This window comes from Salvelinus fontinalis, chromosome 3 (assembly GCF_029448725.1).
Source record: "Salvelinus fontinalis isolate EN_2023a chromosome 3, ASM2944872v1, whole genome shotgun sequence".
Taxonomy (NCBI): Eukaryota; Metazoa; Chordata; class Actinopteri; order Salmoniformes; family Salmonidae; genus Salvelinus; species Salvelinus fontinalis.
The window spans coordinates 65959338-65978543 of NC_074667.1; the positions used below are offsets into that span (position 1 = coordinate 65959338).

The 19206-nt window shown below is 46.5% G+C and overlaps 1 protein-coding gene across 1 annotated transcript in view; it reads left to right on the forward strand.

Moving 5' to 3' along the window:
* Positions 1-19206, forward strand: part of LOC129851351 (phosphatase and actin regulator 3-like) — a 116626-nt gene that overhangs the window by 10949 nt on the left and 86471 nt on the right. Inside the window, exons 2-5 of the mRNA XM_055917827.1 lie at positions 15971-16114; positions 16199-16275; positions 17869-17995; positions 18279-18509. Coding sequence (XP_055773802.1) covers positions 15971-16114; positions 16199-16275; positions 17869-17995; positions 18279-18509 — 579 coding nt within the window. The remainder of the gene's footprint in view (positions 1-15970; positions 16115-16198; positions 16276-17868; positions 17996-18278; positions 18510-19206) is intronic.

Sequence of the window (19206 nt, forward strand, 5' to 3'; positions counted from 1 at the left end):
CAGGGAATCTACTGTCCTGACTTTAGGGGGAAGATGGGCAGGGACTCTACTGTCCTGACTTCAGGGGGACGCGTGTGGGGGACGCGTCTTCCTGTGTGAGGAAAGGTCATACTCTACGGATGTTCCTCTTCCTGTGTGAGGAAGAGGTCGTACTCTACGGATGTTCCTCTTCCTGTGTGAGGAAAGGTCGTACTCTACGGATGTTCCTCTTCCTGTGTGAGGAAAGGTCGTACTCTACGGATGTTCCTCTTCCTGTGTGAGGAAAGGTCGTACTCTACGGATGTTCCTCTTCCTGTGTGAGGAAAGGTCGTACTCTACGGATGTTCCTCTTCCTGTGTGAGGAAGGGTCGTACTCTACGGATGTTGTAGAGCATGAACCTGAAGGAGTGAGTCACTGATTTGATGTTTTCAGAGAATGACAGGGTGTTGGCCAGGGTCACGCCAAGGTTTTATAGTACAGTATAGTACCCTACAGTACAGTACATTATAATACAGTACACTCCAGTATAGTACACTACAGTACAGTACATTATTAGTAGTACTGTATAGTACACTACAGTATAGTACACTGCAGTACAGTATAGTGCAGCACAGTACAGTATTGTACACCATAGTACAGACATTCCACTCCACTACAGTATACTGCACTATAGTACAGTATATTACACTACAGTATAGTACACTACATTATAGTACAGTATATTACACTACTGTATAGTACACTACAGTATAGTACACTACAGTACAGTATAGTACACTATAGTACAGTATATTACACTATAGTACATTATAGTAAACTACACTATAGTACAGTATAGTACACTACAGTACAGTATAGTACACTACAGTACAGTATAGTACACTACAGTACAGTATAGTACACTATAGTACAGACATTCCACTCCACTACAGTACACTATACTATGGTAAAGTGTAGTACACTACAGTATAGTACAGTATAGTACACTACAGTACAGTATAGTACACTATAGTACATTATATTACACTACAGTATAGTACAGTACACTACAGTATAGTACAGTACACAGCACTATACTACACTACAACATAGTACACTGCACTATAGTACACTAAAGTAACGTACACAGTAACGTATAGGACACTACAGTACAGACATGTCACTCCACTACAGTACAGTACACTATAGTACAGTACACTATAGTACACTGGGTGTAGGAGAGAGAGAGAGGGGGATGGTGCAGAGAGAGGGGGATGGTGCTCGCTGTCCCCAAAGAGGGCAAAGTCATGACATTACTATATTACACTATAGTACAGTAGACACCCCAACCTATCAATATAGCCTGTATAATGCAGTTAGCCTGTGGTTGCAGCAGGCAGGGGAATCAATGCTAAAGCACTATGTTACAAATCCCTGTTCACCTGCTGTACGGTAGATAAGACTTAGACCACTGCTGATGTAGGTGCTGCCTCCTCCCCTCCCCTCTCCTTTCAGCGGTTTATTGGTCCGTTCTAATAAAGCATTGTAGTACATATTGAATGAAATCCATTCCATGTTTGGAGTAGCAGACGCTTGTGTTTTGTTATGGATCTGTAGTTACGGTTGTTGGTTCCCCAAGGGACCCATCCAGCCTGTCAGTCTCTCCCTTCCATCACTCAGACACCAGGCTGTGATCAGAGTCAGGGCGCATTCCCAATGACACCCTGTTCTCGTTGTAGTGTACTATTTCTTCACGAGGGCTCATAAATATACATTTATTCACTTGTATTTATTCAGGGTAGCCTAATTTGAGACCAGGGCCTCATTCCCAGTGGTGTCCTGAGTACAAACATTTTGATACAACAGGAAGAACAATTTACAATCAAAACTAAACCAGAAGAATACATTTAACCACCAGGCACAACCTCAACAAGTTAACCTCTGACCCCGGTGGCGGTCGGTGCCGATTCAGATGAGGGAGCACGGCCTTATTTCTGTTACCGCGTGTTGGATGACTGTCATTCATATTCACCCAGCTCAGTGATAGGTTTAGGTTACTGTCATTCATATTCACCCAGCTCAGTGATAGGTTTAGGTTACTGTCATTCATATTCACCCAGCTCAGTGATAGGTTTAGGTTACTGTCATTCATATTCACCCAGCTCAGTGATAGGTTTAGGTTACTGTCATTCATATTCACCCAGCTCAGTGATAGGTTTAGGTTACTGTCATTCATATTCACCCAGCTCAGTGATAGGTTTAGGTTACTGTCATTCATATTCACCCAGCTCAGTGATAGGTTTAGGTTACTGTCATTCATATTCACCCAGCTCAGTGATAGGTTTAGGTTACTGTCATTCATATTCACCCAGCTCAATGATAGGTTTAGGTTACTGTCATTTATATTCACCCAGCTCAATGTAACATCGATAGGTTTAGGTTACTGTCATTCATATTCACCCAGCTCAGTGATAGGTTTAGGTTACTGTCATTCATATTCACCCAGTTCAATGTAACAGTGATAGGTTTAGGTTACTGTCATTCATATTCACCCAGTTCAATGTAACAGTGATAGGTTTAGGTTACTGTCATTCATATTCACCCAGTTCAATGTAACAGTGATAGGTTTAGGTTACTGTCATTCATATTCACCCAGTTCAATGTAACAGTGATAGGTTTAGGTTACTGTCATTCATATTCACCCAGCTCAGTGATAGGTTTAGGTTACTGTCATTCATATTCACCCAGTTCAATGTAACAGTGATAGGTTTAGGTTACTGTCATTCATATTTACCCAGTTCAATGTAACAGTGATAGGTTTAGGTTACTGTCATTCATATTCACCCAGCTCAATGTAACAGTGATAGGTTTAGGTTACTGTCATTCATATTCACCCAGTTCAATGTAACAGTAATAGGTTTAGGTTACTGTCATTCATATTCACCCAGTTCAATGTAACAGTGATAGGTTTAGGTTACTGTCATTCATATTCACCCAGTTCAATGTAACAGTGATAGGTTTAGGTTACTGTCATTCATATTCACCCAGTTCAATGTAACAGTGATAGGTTTAGGTTACTGTCATTCATATTCACCCAGTTCAATGTAACAGTAATAGGTTTAGGTTACTGTCATTCATATTCACCCAGTTCAATGTAACAGTGATAGGTTTAGGTTACTGTCATTCATATTCACCCAGTTCAATGTAACAGTGATAGGTTTAGGTTACTGTCATTCATATTCCATTCACCCAGTTCAATGTAACAGTGATAGGTTTAGGTTACTGTCATTCATATTCACTCAGTTCAATGTAACAGTGATAGGTTTAGGTTACTGTCATTCATATTCCATTCATCCAGCTCAATGTAACAGCGATAGGTTTAGGTTACTGTCATTCATATTCACCCAGTTCAATGTAACAGTGATAGGTTTAGGTTACTGTCATTCATATTCACCCAGCTCAATGTAACAGCGATAGGTTTAGGTTACTACATGAAACTCGAATGTCCCTATACGCATCATGAGGTTGCCACAACCTAGCCTATGAATGTTTACAACGTAGGTGCACACAGGTCAAGAGACACATTTGAGGTGACAGGGACAGACATTCAATACCGCCTGACACACTCTTCCCTGCATCTAGCTAATATAGGGGTGTAATCATTAGTCCAACAGTTGCAAACAAGAGTTTCTATTGGAAAAATTCAGGCATTTACCATCACGAATTTGACATGCTCAAAAATTCTGCAGGAAAGCGAAATTGACTGTCCCGATAAACTCTGGTTCCTCTCCATCACTTGTTGGTTTTGATTTCAGAATGTCAATTTGGTGATGGTCTATCACTGTTTAAACATATTGCAAATGTACAAAAGTCAGCCAGCAAGTCAGTGTCCATCAGTCAATTAGATATCATTCTGACACCAAACTGATGCCATCTGACACCAAACCCACTTGTTCCAACTCATTTAGGAGCCAACTATCACATATTTCAGAGCAGGCCCATAAATCACAGCGCCTTCAGTTTAAACCATAATATAAACGTAAAACACGTAGTTACGTTCTAGCTGCAGGTCCAGTTCTGACATTATGTGTAGGCCTATGTGAGGCGACCCAGAATCCTGAGTTTCGGCTCAATAGGTCATTCGATGCCCGAGCAACGACCTTAATTGGTGCTGGAAATCCACTTTTTTCTGGGCGTTGCTACGGGGTCCTTGAATGAGCTATTGGACAGATGGTGTCCATCTCTATGGGCCAAGGCGGTTTCAATGCACCTAGTCTTGCGACTCTGGGACTTTTCTAAATGTCGTCATTTTCGTAATGGTCAAAATGAAATGAAGTTATTGCAAATGTACGAGGCTGTTTCTCGGTCTGAGAACCTTCTAGAGCCACATAACTCACCGTGCACTATCGAATTGAGCTCTAGAACAGATTTCCAACGTTTCAGAGCTCTAGGTCTAACGGTTCTTTGATAGTTTGAATGAAGGTAACTATTGCAGGCTCTGTGTGGCTGTAAGCCCCACACTGCATCACTCCATCCTTGCTGTGTGTGTGTGTGAGTTTTTCTTGCAAATCTGATTGGAGAAATTACTGATTTACAGTTCATGATGGTTGCCTAATCACACATATGAAGTTTTGGAAGATGAATATGAAGATCTGACTCTTTTAACCCTTCAAAACAGCCCCTATGACCCCAATTTAAGAGGATGCCGGTTGGCACAGGAAGCTGAAAGTAAACACATATCCTCATTGGGGTACGCTTTTACAGAATCCTGAGTTTAAAGTCTTTATGTTTAAAATTGACTGATCTACACAGGGTTGAATGCAGTGATTTTCACAATTGTAGGCTATGTATATCAAAACACCTTTAGGGTGAATTGAACCACTTCCGGTTGCTCCAGGAAGCTTAGAATCAACACAGGTAGACCTCATAGTGGCCTGATGGACTGACATCGAAGACAGGTTCATAAGACAATCATAACCCATATAGGCTTCACGTTGAATTTAGGGGAGCATGCAATGTATTACTATGGGGAGAGAAGTCGTTGAAAACGGTTTGATGTAAACACCTTCTTTTAACTGTTAAGGGTTAATGCCACACGTTCAAGGTTAGGCTTGCACAGATCGGGAGGACCTCAGGAATATTCCTGAGGTCGAATTGTCCTTCTAAACCTAACGGTTCTCCCAATGTCACCCAAAAGCACCTGAAATGTAGGGCCAGGCTTCATTATGGGCCTACTTTTTTTCACGGTCGCTGCACTCAGACCGAGTGAGCTACGGTCAAGCGGGGCATCTCCTTGAACTCGGCACGGCCTAGAGATTATGGTAATGCCATTGCAGGCTCTGTGTGTCTTTAATAAGCCCCGCACTGTGTCACTCCATCCTTGCTGTGTGTGTATGTGTGTGAGAGAGTTTTTATTTGACATCTGTTGGGAGAAATGACTGATTTACAGTTCATGAGGGTTGCCAAATCACACATATGAAGTTTTGAAAAGATCTGACCTTTTTAACCCATCGAAACAGCCCCTATGACCCCAATTTAAGGCACTTCCGGTTGACACAGGAAGCTGAAAGTGAACACATATCCTCCTTGGGGTAGACTCTTACAGAATTTTGAGTTTTAGTCTTTACGTTAAAGCTACACGTGTTGTGAATCCAGCCAACATGTCTGATTTCAAAAATGATTTACGGGGAAAGCACACCAAACAATTATGTTAGCTCAGTACATAGCCACAGAAAAACACAGCCATTTTCCCAGCAAAAGATAGTAGTCACAAAAAGCAGAAATAGAGATAAAATGAATCACTAACCTTTGATGATCTTCATCAGATGCCACTCATAGGACATCATATTACACAATACATTTATGTTTTGTTCGATAATGTGCATATTTATATCCACAAATCTCGGTCCCACATCACAGTAGAGGCTTCACTCCACGTTCTACTGACTGTTGACATTAACCTGTTGGGGATGGGGGCGCTGTTTAGACTATTTATGCTAATTTGGCTAATTTTTTAAACGGCTTCCCACAAAATCCTTGATCGTACAATATGCATATTATTATTATTATTGGATAGAAAACAGTCTATAGTTTCTATAGGAGTTGAAATTTTGTCTCTAAGTGGAACAGAGCCCATTCTACAGCAATTTCCCTGACATGGAGTCAGATTTGAGAAATGTTGGCCACTCTTCTGAAGTCAGTTAAAAGGGCACTGTCGTTGCTATGACTATACGGACACTTCTTACGTCTTCCCCTGGATGCCTTTACGTGATGACGATTCCAACGGGGTCGATTGCGCGTTCACAGGCCCTACAAATGAAAAAACCCTGAAGCTAGTCATTCTTTGGGAGCTGCGTCATGAGCCTAGAGGACACCGGCGCGCACCTGTTCCAAGCGTTAGTTTAGCCTGTTATATTTCTCCGGTCATCTTTTCACTCGTTATAGGAGTTAAAAACATCATAAGGTAGTTAATTTAGAGCGTTTTATAGCAATTTATATCCGTTTAGTGCGATTTTGGGACATTTATTTTTGCAACGATGTGAAAAGTTGGGCACGCTTTTCAGTTCATCCCGAACGCAGTTGACATTTCCACATGGCAAGAGGACAGCTTTCCACCAAAAGACGATTTCTCCCAAGAAAGGATCCTTTGCCCAAGATACTGATGGAAGAACAGCTCAAGGTAGGACATTTTTATTATGATAAATCGTGTTTCTGTCGAAACATTTTAGTGGCTTAGGACGCCATGTTTTTTGACGTAGCTTCGCTTGGCGCAAACTGTATTGAAAAGTAAGGATAAATTAAAAAATGTAATAACGCAATTGTATTAAGAATTAAATTGTCTATCAATCCCTGTCCACCCTATATTTTTTAGTCACGTTTATGAGTATTTATGTATAAGAGTAGATCACTGTCTAAGTGGCGCAAGGACTTTTTCTTTACCAGCTTGTCTACATTTCACATTGTCTAACCATGATTTTGGTGGCTAAATATAAACATTTTCGATCAAACTGTATATGCATGTTGTAATGTGATGTTACAGGAGTGTCATCGGAAGAATTCTGAGAAGGTTAGTGAAAAAATTAATATCTTTTGGCGATGTTGACTTTTATCGCTCACTTTGGCTAGAATCAATGCTGGGCTGCTAATTGCTATGTGCTAAGCTAATATAACGATTTATTGTGTTTTCGCTGTAAGACACTTAGAAAATCTGAAATATTGTCTGTATTCACAGGATCTGTGTCTTTCGATTCGTGTATGCTGTGTATTTTTACGAAATGTTTGATGATTAGTAGTTAGGTAAACACGTTGCTCATTGTAATTATTCTAGTCCATTTGTGATGGTGGGTGCAATTGTAAACTATGCCATCTACCTGAAATATGCACTTTTTTCTAACAAAACCTATCCCATACCATAAATATGTTATCAGACTGTCATCTAATGAGTTTTTTTGTTGGTTAGGGGCTATAAATATCTTAGTTTAGCCGAATTGGTGATGGCTACTGGTGTTGGTGGACAAATAAAAGATGGTGGATTATGCTAATGTGTTTTTAGGTAATAGATGTACATCTTTACATATTGTGTCTTCCCTGTAAAACATTTTAAAAATCGGAAATGTTGACTGGATTCACAAGATCTGTGTCTTTCATTAGCTGTATTGGACTTTAATGTGTGAAAGTTAAATATTTTAAAAAAATATTTTTTTTGAATTTCGCGGCACTGGTTTTTCAGTGGGGGGGGGGGGGTGTGCCGCTAGCGCCACGCTGATCCTAGACAGGTTAAGTGGAAGGCAAACAAAAAAAAAACAAATTAAGAGGAAGTGCAAACAGATCCATATCTTACAGGGAATTGAATCGGCGATGAGTTGAACATTGACCAGTCTCAGAATTCTCACTTCCTGTTTGGATTTTTTCTCAGGTTTTTGCCTGGCATATGAGTTCTGTTATACTCACAGACATCATTCAAACAGTTTTAGAAACTTCAGAGTGTTTTCCATCCAATAGTAATAATAATATGCATATATTAGCATCTGGGACAGAGTAGGAGGCAGTTCACTATGGGCACGCAATTCATCCAAAAGTGAAAATGCTGCCCCCTATCATAAAGAAGTTAACAAAGGGATTTTCAATAGTCACATCGGTAGAGTAGAGAGAGGAAATAGGGGAAAGGTATTTATGGGGGCATAAACCTCCCATCAGCACCTCTCTCAGGCCAACGTCATGACAGTAGCTTTATCTATTTGTTTTACAATTTTTATGGTTATGGTCCTCCACTTCCTCCTCTTCCTCTTCCTCCTCCACTGCACTACAATAAGTCGAAAAACTACAATTCTCAATGAATTCATTCAACACCAGAGTCCTAAACTGCCCTAGTGGCACCAGGGAATCAAGATACAAGGATTTTTGTAGGTTTTTCCAACAATGGGTGGCACTAAAACTAAAGTAGAATTTATCTAAATTGGTTGAGACCATAGTGACCACAAGAGTTAACCAACCCAGCGAGAAGCTTTGGTAGCTCATTGTTTTATTCATAAGTATTAGGGTTTAGGACACATCCCATGTTGACTGTTCTCTAACAGGTCTGGACCACAGAGAGGGATATGATTCCCAGAATATTGATTGGTTATTATAGAGCCTGTCGCTGAGGAGATTCAACATGTTCCTATTACAAATTACAAGGTCTCTCTCTCTGTCCCTCTCTCTCTCTCTATCTGTCCCTCTCTATCTTTTTCTCTCTCGCTCTCTCTTTTTCTCTCTCTGTCCCTCTCTCTCTCCCTTTTTCTCTCTCTGTCCCTCTCTCTCTGTCTCTCTCTCTCTCTCTCTCTCTGTCCCTCTCTCTCTTCTTCTCTCTCTCTGTCCCTTTCTCTCTCTCTCTTTCTCTCTCTCTGTCCCTCTCTCTCTCTTTCTCTCTCTCTGTCCCACACACTATATACAGTGGGGAGAACAAGTCTTTGATACACTGCCGATTTTTGCAGGTTTTCCTACTTACAAAGCATGTAGAGGTCTGTAATTTTTATCATAGGTACACTTCAACTGTGAGAGACGGAAATTAGCTTCACGGTTCTTTTTGTTGTTTTGTTCAGTGTTCATTCTTTTAATTAAGAATGTACGCTTACCACGCTGCGTCTTGGTCTCCTCCTTACGACAGCCGTGACATGTGCGTCCTAAAAAGTAATGTAGTTTTGTTTCGTGTTGTTTATTTGGATTGATTGGATGTTCTGGTCCTGAGGCTACCGTGTGTTGGTAGAACAGGTTAGTGAACTCAGCCCCAGGACCAGCTGGATGAGGGGACTGAGGCTTCAGTGTGTTAGTAGAACAGGTTAGTGAACTCAGCCCCAGGACCAGCTGGATGAGGGTCCTGAGGCTTCAGTGTGTTAGTAGAACAGGTTAGTGAACTCAGCCCCAGGACCAGCTGGATGAGGGGACTGAGGCTTCAGTCTGTTAGTAGAACAGGTTAGTGAACTCAGCCCCAGGACCAGCTGGATGAGGGGACTGAGGCTTCAGTGTGTTAGTAGAACAGGTTAGTGAACTCAGCCCCAGGACCAGCTAGATGAGGGGACTGAGGCTTCAGTGTGTTAGTAGAACAGGTTAGTGAACTCAGGATCAGCTGGATGAGGGGACTGAGGCTTCAGTGTGTTAGTAGAACAGGTTAGTGAATTCAGCCCCAGGACCAGCTGGATGAGGGGACTGAGGCTTCAGTGTGTTAGTAGAACAGGTTAGTGAACTCAGCCCCAGGACCAGCTGGATGAGGGGACTGAGGCTTCAGTGTGTTAGTAGAACAGGTTTGTGAACTCAGCCCCAGGACCAGCTGGATGAGGGGACTGAGGCTTCAGTGTGTTAGTAGAACAGGCTTGTGAACTCAGCCCCAGGACCAGCTGGTTGAGGGGACTGAGGCTTCAGTGTGTTAGTAGAACAGGTTTGTGAACTCAGCCCCAGGACCAGCTGGATGAGGGGACTGAGGCTTCAGTGTGTTAATAGAACAGGTTAGTGAACTCAGCCTCCGGACCAGCTGGATGAGGGGACTGAGGCTTCAGTGTGTTAGTAGAACAGGTTAGTGAACTCAGCCCCAGGACCAGCTGGATGAGGGGACTGAGGCTTCAGTGTGTTAGTAGAACAGGTTTGTGAACTCAGGACCAGCTGGATGAGGGGGACTGAGGCTTCAGTGTGTTAGTAGAACAGGTTAGTGAATTCAGCCCCAGGACCAGCTGGTTGAGGGGACTGAGGCTTCAGTGTGTTAGTAGAACAGGTTTGTGAACTCAGCCCCAGGACCAGCTGGATGAGGGGACTGAGGCTTCAGTGTGTTAGTAGAACAGGCTTGTGAACTCAGCCCCAGGACCAGCTGGTTGAGGGGACTGAGGCTTCAGTGTGTTAGTAGAACAGGTTTGTGAACTCAGCCCCAGGACCAGCTGGATGAGGGGACTGAGGCTTCAGTGTGTTAATAGAACAGGTTAGTGAACTCAGCCTCCGGACCAGCTGGATGAGGGGACTGAGGCTTCAGTGTGTTAGTAGAACAGGTTAGTGAACTCAGCCCCAGGACCAGCTGGATGAGGGGACTGAGGCTTCAGTGTGTTAGTAGAACAGGTTTGTGAACTCAGCCCCAGGACCAGCTGGATGAGGGGACTGAGGCTTCAGTGTGTTAGTAGAACAGGTTTGTGAACTCAGGACCAGCTGAATGAGGGGACTCTTTTCTTTGCTCAGCTCTTGGTATTGCAGGGCTTGGTAGTGATATGTATTTTAGATGTTTCCAAAACGTAATTGCTATTTTTTTAGTTTTTATTATTAGTGGTTATTGGCCTAATTCTGTCCTGCATGTCAAGGCTCAGGAGAAGACCCAGATGTAGACAGTTTCAAAGTAACAAAAAACAAACTGAAATGGGGCAGAGGTCAGTAGTCCAGAGCAGAGTCTGAAAGGTACTGAACGACAGGCAGGCAGTCTCAGGGTCAGGGCGGGCAGTCTCAGGGTCAGGGCAGGCAGGCTCAGGGTCAGGGTCAGGGCAGGCAGTCTCAGGGTCAGGGCAGGCAGTCTCAGGGTCAGGGCAGGCAGGCTCAGGGTCAGGGCAGGCAGTCTCAGGGTCAGGGCAGGCAGTCTCAGGGTCAAGGCAGGCAGTCTCAGGGTCAGGACAGGCAGGCTCAGGGTCAGGGTCAGGGCAGTCTCAGGGTCAGGGCAGGCAGGCTCAGGGTCAGGGCAGGCAGGCTCAGGGTCAGGGCAGGCAGTCTCAGGGTCAGGGCAGGCAGTCTCAGGGTCAGGGCAGGCAGTCTCAGGGTCAGGGCAGGCAGGCTCAGGGTCAGGGCAGGCAGAACGGTCAAAACCGTGAAAACAGGAACTAGAGACAGACAGGAGCATGGGGAAAAGGCGCTGGTAGGCTTGACAAAATAAAACAAACTGACAACAGACGAACTGAGAACACAGGTATAAGTACACTGGGGAAGATGGGTGACACCTGGAGGGGGGTGGAGACAAGCACAAAGACAGGTGAAACAGATCAGGGTGAGACACTGCATGCATTGTTTGTAGTTTTCCTCTGGACATGTAGGAGAATCTTACAGAACTCTGCATGCAGGGTTTCAATGGGGTGTTTGTCCCATTGGGTGAAATCTTGTTTTGCAAGTGGACCCCACACCTCTCTGCCAAAAAGTGCAGTTGGTTCAATGACACATTCAATTAGTTTTAGACATATAGGATGGCCGTGGTGTTCAGCATATCCCAGTTTAGGTCACCTAACAGTACAAACTCTGAAGATAAATGGGGGGCAATTAATTCACATATGGTGTCCAGGGCACAACTGGGGGCTGAGGGGGGACCATAACAAGCAGCAACAGTGAGAGACCTATTTCTGGAAAGGTGGATTTTTAAAAGTAGAAGTTCAAATTGTTTGGGCACAGACCTGGATAGCCTGGCAGAACTCAGCAGGCTATTTCTGAATTAGATTGCAACTCCACCCCCTTTGGCAGTTCTATCTTGTCGGAAAATGTTGTAGTTGGGGGTGGAAATGTCAGAATTTTTGGTGGCCTTCCTAAGCCAGGATTCAGACACAGCTAGGACATCAGGGTTGGCGGAGTGTGCTAAAGCAGTGAATAAAACAAACTTAGGGAGGAGGCTTCTGATGTTAACATGCATGAAACCAAGGTTTTTAAGGTTACTGGAGTCAACAAATGATAGCGCCTGGGGAATAGGAGTGGACCTGGGGGCTGCAGGGCCTGGGTTAACCTCTACATCACCAGAGGAACAGAGGAGGAGTAGGATAAGGTTACGGCTGAAGGCTATAAGAACTGGTCGTCTAGTGCGTTGGGGACAGAGAGTAAAAGGAGCAGATTTCTGGGCGTGAATAGAATAGATTCAGGGCATAATGTACAGACAGGGGTATGGTGGGATGTGAGTACAGTGGAGGTAAACCTAGACATTGAGTGACGATAAGAGAGGTTGTGTCTCTGGAGGCACCAGTTAAGCCAGCTGAGGTTTCCATATGTGTGTGGGATGGGACAAAAGAGCTATCTAAGGCATGTTGAGCGGGACTGAGGGCTCTCCAGTGAAATTAAACAATAAGAACTAGCCAAGACAGCAGTAGACAAGGCATATTGACTTTAGAGAGAGGCATAAAGCAATCACAGGTGTTGATCAGGAGCGCTAAGACGACAACGGGCAAATGGCGATGAAGGGCAGAGAGGGTCAGATAGGTACATACAGGACCTGAGTTCGAGGCTGGGGCCGACAAGTAAACAAAATGAGGTACCGTGTTATTGAAACAGTCCAGGGGGCATCAGCTGTGTAGCCAAGTGATCATAGGGTCCAATGAGCAGCAATAGGTGAGTCAGAGAGCCGTTCGTTACTCGCTACTACGCTAGGCGAGCGGGAGACATGGCGTTCGGAAAGCTAGCGGGCCGGGGCTATTAGATGGTTCTTCGGCGACATCGTAACAGAATAGCCTGTTGAGACCACATCAGGCGATCACGTCGGCAATCCAGTCGTGATGGATGGGCGGGGCTCCTTGCCGACAATAAAGAGTCCAGGCCAATTGGCAAAGGAGGTATTGTAACCCTAGAATTAGCTGGTATATGGGCCTAGCTCAAGGCTAGCTGGTGCTTGCTTCGGGACAGAGGCGTTAGCTAACAGTAGCCACTCGTTTGCAGCTAGCTAGCTGTGATGATCCGGTGTAATGATCCAGAGCGGCAGGAATCCGGTGATGTGGTAGAGAGAAGCAGTCCGATATGCTCTGGGTTGATATCTCGCTGTGCAGACTGGCAGGTGTTGTCTGAGCTAAGGCTGGCTGGTGACCCAGAAAAAGGTGAAGACCGCTAGCCGTGGCTAACAAAGACTAGTAGCTAGTTAGCTGGCTAGCTGGAAGTTCCAGTTATAAGGAATAATAATAGCAGACCCGTACCACATTGGGTGAGGCGGGTTGCAGGATAGTATATTCAGTTCCTAGATAGAAAGTGAGATTAAGATATATACGAAAAAGACCCGGCTATTTACACGGGATAAAACACAGGATAAGACAAAAAAAATACACCCGTCCTACTGCTACACCATCTTGGATGTATACGATAGTCTGGGTATCCATTTATATGATAGTCCGGGTAGCCATTTGATTAGCTCTTCAGCAGTCTAATGGCTTGGGGGTAGAAGCTGTTCAGCAGTCTGATGGATTGGGGGTAGAAGCTGTTCAGGAGTCTGATGGCTTGGGGGGTAGAAGCTGTTCAGTAGTCTAATGGCTTGGGGGTAGAAGCTGTTTAGGAGTCTAATGGCTTGGGGGTAGAAGCTGTTCAGCAGTCTAATGGCTTGGGGGTAGAAGCTGTTCAGCAGTCTGATGACTTGGGGGTAGAAGCTGTTCAGGAGTCTAATGGCTTGGGGGTAGAAGCTGTTCAGCAATCTAATGGTTTGGGGGTAGAAGCTGTTCAGGAGTCTGATGGCTTGGGGGGGTAGAAGCTGTTCAGGAGTCTGATGGCTTGGGGGTAGAAGCTGTTCAGGAGTCTAATGGCTTGGGGGTAGAAGCTGTTCAGCAGTCTAATGGTTTGGGGGTAGAAGCTGTTCAGCAGTCTAATGGCTTGGGGGTAGAAGCTGTTCAGCAGTCTGATGGCTTGGGGGTAGAAGCTGTTCAGCAGTCTAATGGCTTGGGGGTAGAAGCTGTTCAGCAGTCTGATGGTTTGGGGGTAGAAGCTGTTCAGGAGTCTAATGGGGGTAGAAGCTGTTCAGCAGTCTGATGACTTGGGGGTAGAAGCTGTTCAGCAGTCTAATGGGGGTAGAAGCTGTTCAGCAGTCTAATGGGGGTAGAAGCTGTTCAGCAGTCTAATGGGGGTAGAAGCTGTTCAGCAGTCTAATGGGGGTAGAAGCTGTTCAGCAGTCTGATGGCTTGGGGGTAGAAGCTGTTCAGCAGTCTGATGGCTTGGGGGTAGAAGCTGTTCAGCAGTCTAATGGCTTGGGGGTAGAAGCTGTTCAGCAGTCTGATGGTTTGGGGGTTGAAGCTGTTTAGGAGTCTGATGGTTTGGGGGTAGAAGCTGTTCAGCAGTCTAATGGTTTGGGGGTAGAAGCTGTTCAGTATTCTAATGGCTTGGGGGTAGAAGCTGTTCAGCAGTCTGATGGCTTGGGGGTAGAAGCTGTTCAGCAGTCCGATGGCTTGGGGGTAGAAGCTGTTCAGCAGTCTGATGGCTTGGGGGTAGAAGCTGTTCAGCAGTCTGATGGCTTCGGGGTAGAAGCTGTTCAGCAGTCTAATGACTTGGGGGTAGAAGCTGTTTAGGAGTCTGATGGTTTGGGGGTAGAAGCTGTTCAGCAGTCTGATGGCTTGGGGGTAGAAGCTGTTCAGCAGTCTAATGGGGGTAGAAGCTGTTCAGCAGTCTGATGGTTTGGGGGTAGAAGCTGTTCAGCAGTCTAATGGCTTGGGGGTAGAAGCTGTTCAGCAGTCTGATGGCTTGGGGGTAGAAGCTGTTCAGCAGTCTGATGGTTTGGGGGTAGAAGCTGTTTAGGAGTCTGATGGTTTGGGGGTAGAAGCTGTTCAGCAGTCTAATGGTTTGGGGGTAGAAGCAGTTCAGCAGTCTGATGGTTTGGTGGTAGAACCTGAAATTATTTAGGATACCATCAGGTCCTCATGCTTTAAAAAATGTGAGTGCCTGATATTTCTTATACTCCTGGTCAGTAATTGAGGACCAATTGATTTTGATTTTCCTTTATAGCTTTTTCTAAAACATTGAACTTCTCATTAATTTGACATTGTTCTGCGCTTGCATCAATTTGAACGATGTTGTCGAATGTTTTAAAATGGCGTTGTCCATATGTCCCCATTTTGTATCGCTTATTCCTCTAGTTTGAATTTTCTTTCAGGTTTTTCCAGTTTTGCCAGAAGTTGCTTGTGTTTATGGACTCCTAGTGTCAGCTGCTTGCTGTTGCTTTTTTGGTTCTGAGTGTTACGTTTATAGAGTTTTAAAGTCTCACAGTAGTGAAGGTGTAATTTATCGTCATTTGGGTCTCTGCGCTTTTGGTTTGATAGTGTTCAAAGTTTTTTCCTTATCATTTTACAATCTGTATCAAACCAGTCTGGTCGTTTTTTTTAGTCGAGGTACTTGAGGTAATATGTACATGTAGGTAGGGGTAAAGTGACTATGGATAATAAACAGAGAGTAGCAGCAGCGTAAAAATGGGGGGTGGGGTAGGGACCATGCAAATAGGTAGCCGTGTGATTACCTGTTCAGGAGTCTTATGGCTTGGGGGTAGAAGCTGTTTAGAAGCCTTTTGGACCTAGACTTGGCGCTCCGGTACCGCTTGCCGTGCGGTAGCAGAGAAAACATTCTATGACCACAGTAGGGTGGCTGGAGTCTTTGGCAATTTTTAGGGCCTTCCTCTGACACTGCCTGGTATAGGTGTCCTGGATGGCAGGAAGCTTGGCCTCAGTGATGTGCTGGGCCATACACACTACCCTCTAACAGTTTCCTGTTAGTCCTATAGGTGATGCTGTGTTAACTCTGAGCTCTCTTCCCTTCATCTTCTCTCCTCCTCCCTCTCTCCTCCTCCCTCTCTCCTCTCAGTGATGGAGAAGGGGGAGGGTGCTCCAGGGGGTGTGGTCTCGGGGGTGCGGACCCCTCCCGTCAGGATGAACAGTAAACTGGCCAGTCTGGGACGGATCTTTAAACCCTGGAAGTGGAGGAAAAAGAAACAGCAGAACTCCTCAGGTGAGAGACCAAGATGGACACTTGACTTTTATCTAACTGAATGTATGTGTAGGAGGAACCTGCTGATATTGTTCTGTGTTGCAGCTGTAGAGAGAAAGGCAGCGGTACCACAGACCCTAGACCAACTGGTTAGGAGGGGCCTGGAGACCCCAGACCAACTGGTTAGGAGGGGCCTGGAGACCCCAGACCAACTGGTTAGGAGGGGCCTGGAGACCCCAGACCAACTGGTTAGGAGGGGCCTGGAGACCCCAGACCAACTGGTTAGGAGGGGCCTGGAGACCCCAGACCAACTGGTTAGGAGGGGCCTGGAGACCCCAGACCAACTGGTTAGGAGGGGCCTGGAGACCCCAGACCAACTGGTTAGGAGGGGCCTGGAGACCCCAGACCAACTGGTTAGGAGGGGCCTGGAGACCCCAGACCAACTGGTTAGGAGGGGCCTGGAGACCCCAGACCAACTGGTTAGGAGGGGCCTGGAGACCCCAGACCAACTGGTTAGGAGGGGCCTGGAGACCCCAGACCAACTGGTTAGGAGGGGCCTGGAGACCCCAGACCAACTGGTTAGGAGGGGCCTGGAGACCCCAGACCAACTGGTTAGGAGGGGCCTGGAGACCCCAGACCAACTGGTTAGGAGGGGCCTGGAGACCCCAGACCAACTGGTTAGGAGGGGCCTGGAGACCCCAGACCAACTGGTTAGGAGGGGCCTGGAGACCCCAGACCAACTGGTTAGGAGGGGCCTGGAGACCCCAGACCAACTGGTTAGGAGGGGCCTGGAGACCCCAGACCAACTGGTTAGGAGGGGCCTGGAGACCCCAGACCAACTGGTTAGGAGGGGCCTGGAGACCCCAGACCAACTGGTTAGGAGGGGCCTGGAGACCCCAGACCAACTGGTTAGGAGGGGCCTGGAGACCCCAGACCAACTGGTTAGGAGGGGCCTGGAGACCCCAGACCAACTGGTTAGGAGGGGCCTGGAGACCCCAGACCAACTGGTTAGGAGGGGCCTGGAGACCCCAGACCAACTGGTTAGGAGGGGCCTGGAGACCCCAGACCAACTGGTTAGGAGGGGCCTGGAGACCCCAGACCAACTGGTTAGGAGGGGCCTGGAGACCCCAGACCAACTGGTTAGGAGGGGCCTGGAGACCCCAGACCAACTGGTTAGGAGGGGCCTGGAGACCCCAGACCAACTGGTTAGGAGGGGCCTGGAGACCCCAGACCAACTGGTTAGGAGGGGCCTGGAGACCCCAGACCAACTGGTTAGGAGGGGCCTGGAGACCCCAGACCAACTGGTTAGGAGGGGCCTGGAGACCCCAGACCAACTGGTTAGGAGGGGCCTGGAGACCCCAGACCAACTGGTTAGGAGGGGCCTGGAGACCCCAGACCAACTGGTTAGGAGGGGCCTGGAGACCCCAGACCAACTGGTTAGGAGGGGCCTGGAGACCCCAGACCAACTGGTTAGGAGGGGCCTGGAGACCCCAGACCAACTGGTTAGGAGGGGCCTGGAGGGGACTGAGCCAGGTACACACACACACACACACACACACACACACACACACACACACACACACACACACACACACACACACACACACACACACACACACACACACACACACAACCCACTATAATACTGTAGTAAAAAAGTTAATACTTTCATGCTGATAAACTTCTGTATAACTCCTGTGTGTGTGTGTGTGTGTGTGTGTGTGTGTGTGTGTGTGTGTGTGTGTGTGTGTGTGTGTGTGTGTGTGTGTTTAGAGTGTTGTGAGGCGTGTGGGGGGGTGGAGAACCCTCCCAGCCAATCAGATGCAGAGGAGGAGGAACCTCTGGCTCCCCTGGCAACCACCTCAGAGGACCTGGTCAGCGACGAAGACAACCCCTCTACAGGTACGACCTCTGACCTCCGACCTCTAACCTCTGACCTCTTACCCCTTCTACAGGTAGGACAAATGACTCCCAAATGTTGATTTAGGACTGTAGTGCAGTATCGTCTGTTTTCTGAGAGCCACCTCTGCTGCCAGATTATGTACGGCATCTTATAAAGGCATATAGATACGAGATCAGAACCACAGTAAGCAGGCTGATTCATTTCACTTTTTACAAGAATAACTTTTAATAACAATAATTTGACAGAGGACTGTGTTGTTGATGATGATATTGTTTGTTTCAGTGGTGGACCTGACAGAGGATATTGTGATGGCGGCCGTCCCCAGCCAGAGTGAGGAGGGAGGAGAGGAGGACGCGTCCCTCTGTGAGTCCTGTGTGGACAACTCTCTGGGACAGGCTGAGACAGGAGGGGGACAGGAGACACCCCGCACAATGGACCCCCCACCCTGCCGGGCCGGCACCCCGCCACCCCCCAACCGGCCCAAACTACTGACCAGGCTGGGCAGTCTAGAGGGTAAGTCTCAAATCAGCTACTAGCTAGCCTCTGTTACTGGCCTGTTAGCCTGCTAGCTAACACTACGAAGTCTCATACTGCTAGCTCAATACGGTCCAAGCTGGGCTGACAGGGGGTTAGGTTGAACTATCACAGATCATCATAGTATCTTCTAGCTAGCCTCTGTTACTGGCCTGTTAGCCTGCTAGCTAACACTACGAAGCCTCATACTGCTAGCTCAATACGGTCCAAGCTGGGCTGACAGGCGTTTAGGTTGAACTATCACAGATCATCATAGTATCTTCTAGCTAGCCTCTGTTACTGGCCTGTTAGCCTGCTAGCTAACACTACGAAGCCTCCTACTGCTAGCTCAATACGGTCCAAGCTGGGCTGACAGGGGGTTAGGTTGAACTATCACAGATCATCATAGTATCTTCTAGCTAGCCTCTGTTACTGGCCTGTTAGCCTGCTAGCTAACACTACGAAGCCTCCTACTGCTAGCTCAATACGGTCCAAGCTGGGCTGACAGGGGGTTAGGTTGAACTATCACAGATCATCATAGTATCTTCTAGCTAGCCTCTGTTACTGGCCTGTTAGCCTGCTAGCTAACACTACGAAGCCTCATACTGCTAGCTCAATACGGTCCAAGCTGGGCTGACAGGGGGTTAGGTTGAACTCTCACAGATCATCATAGTATCTTACACCTCTCCAACAGGCT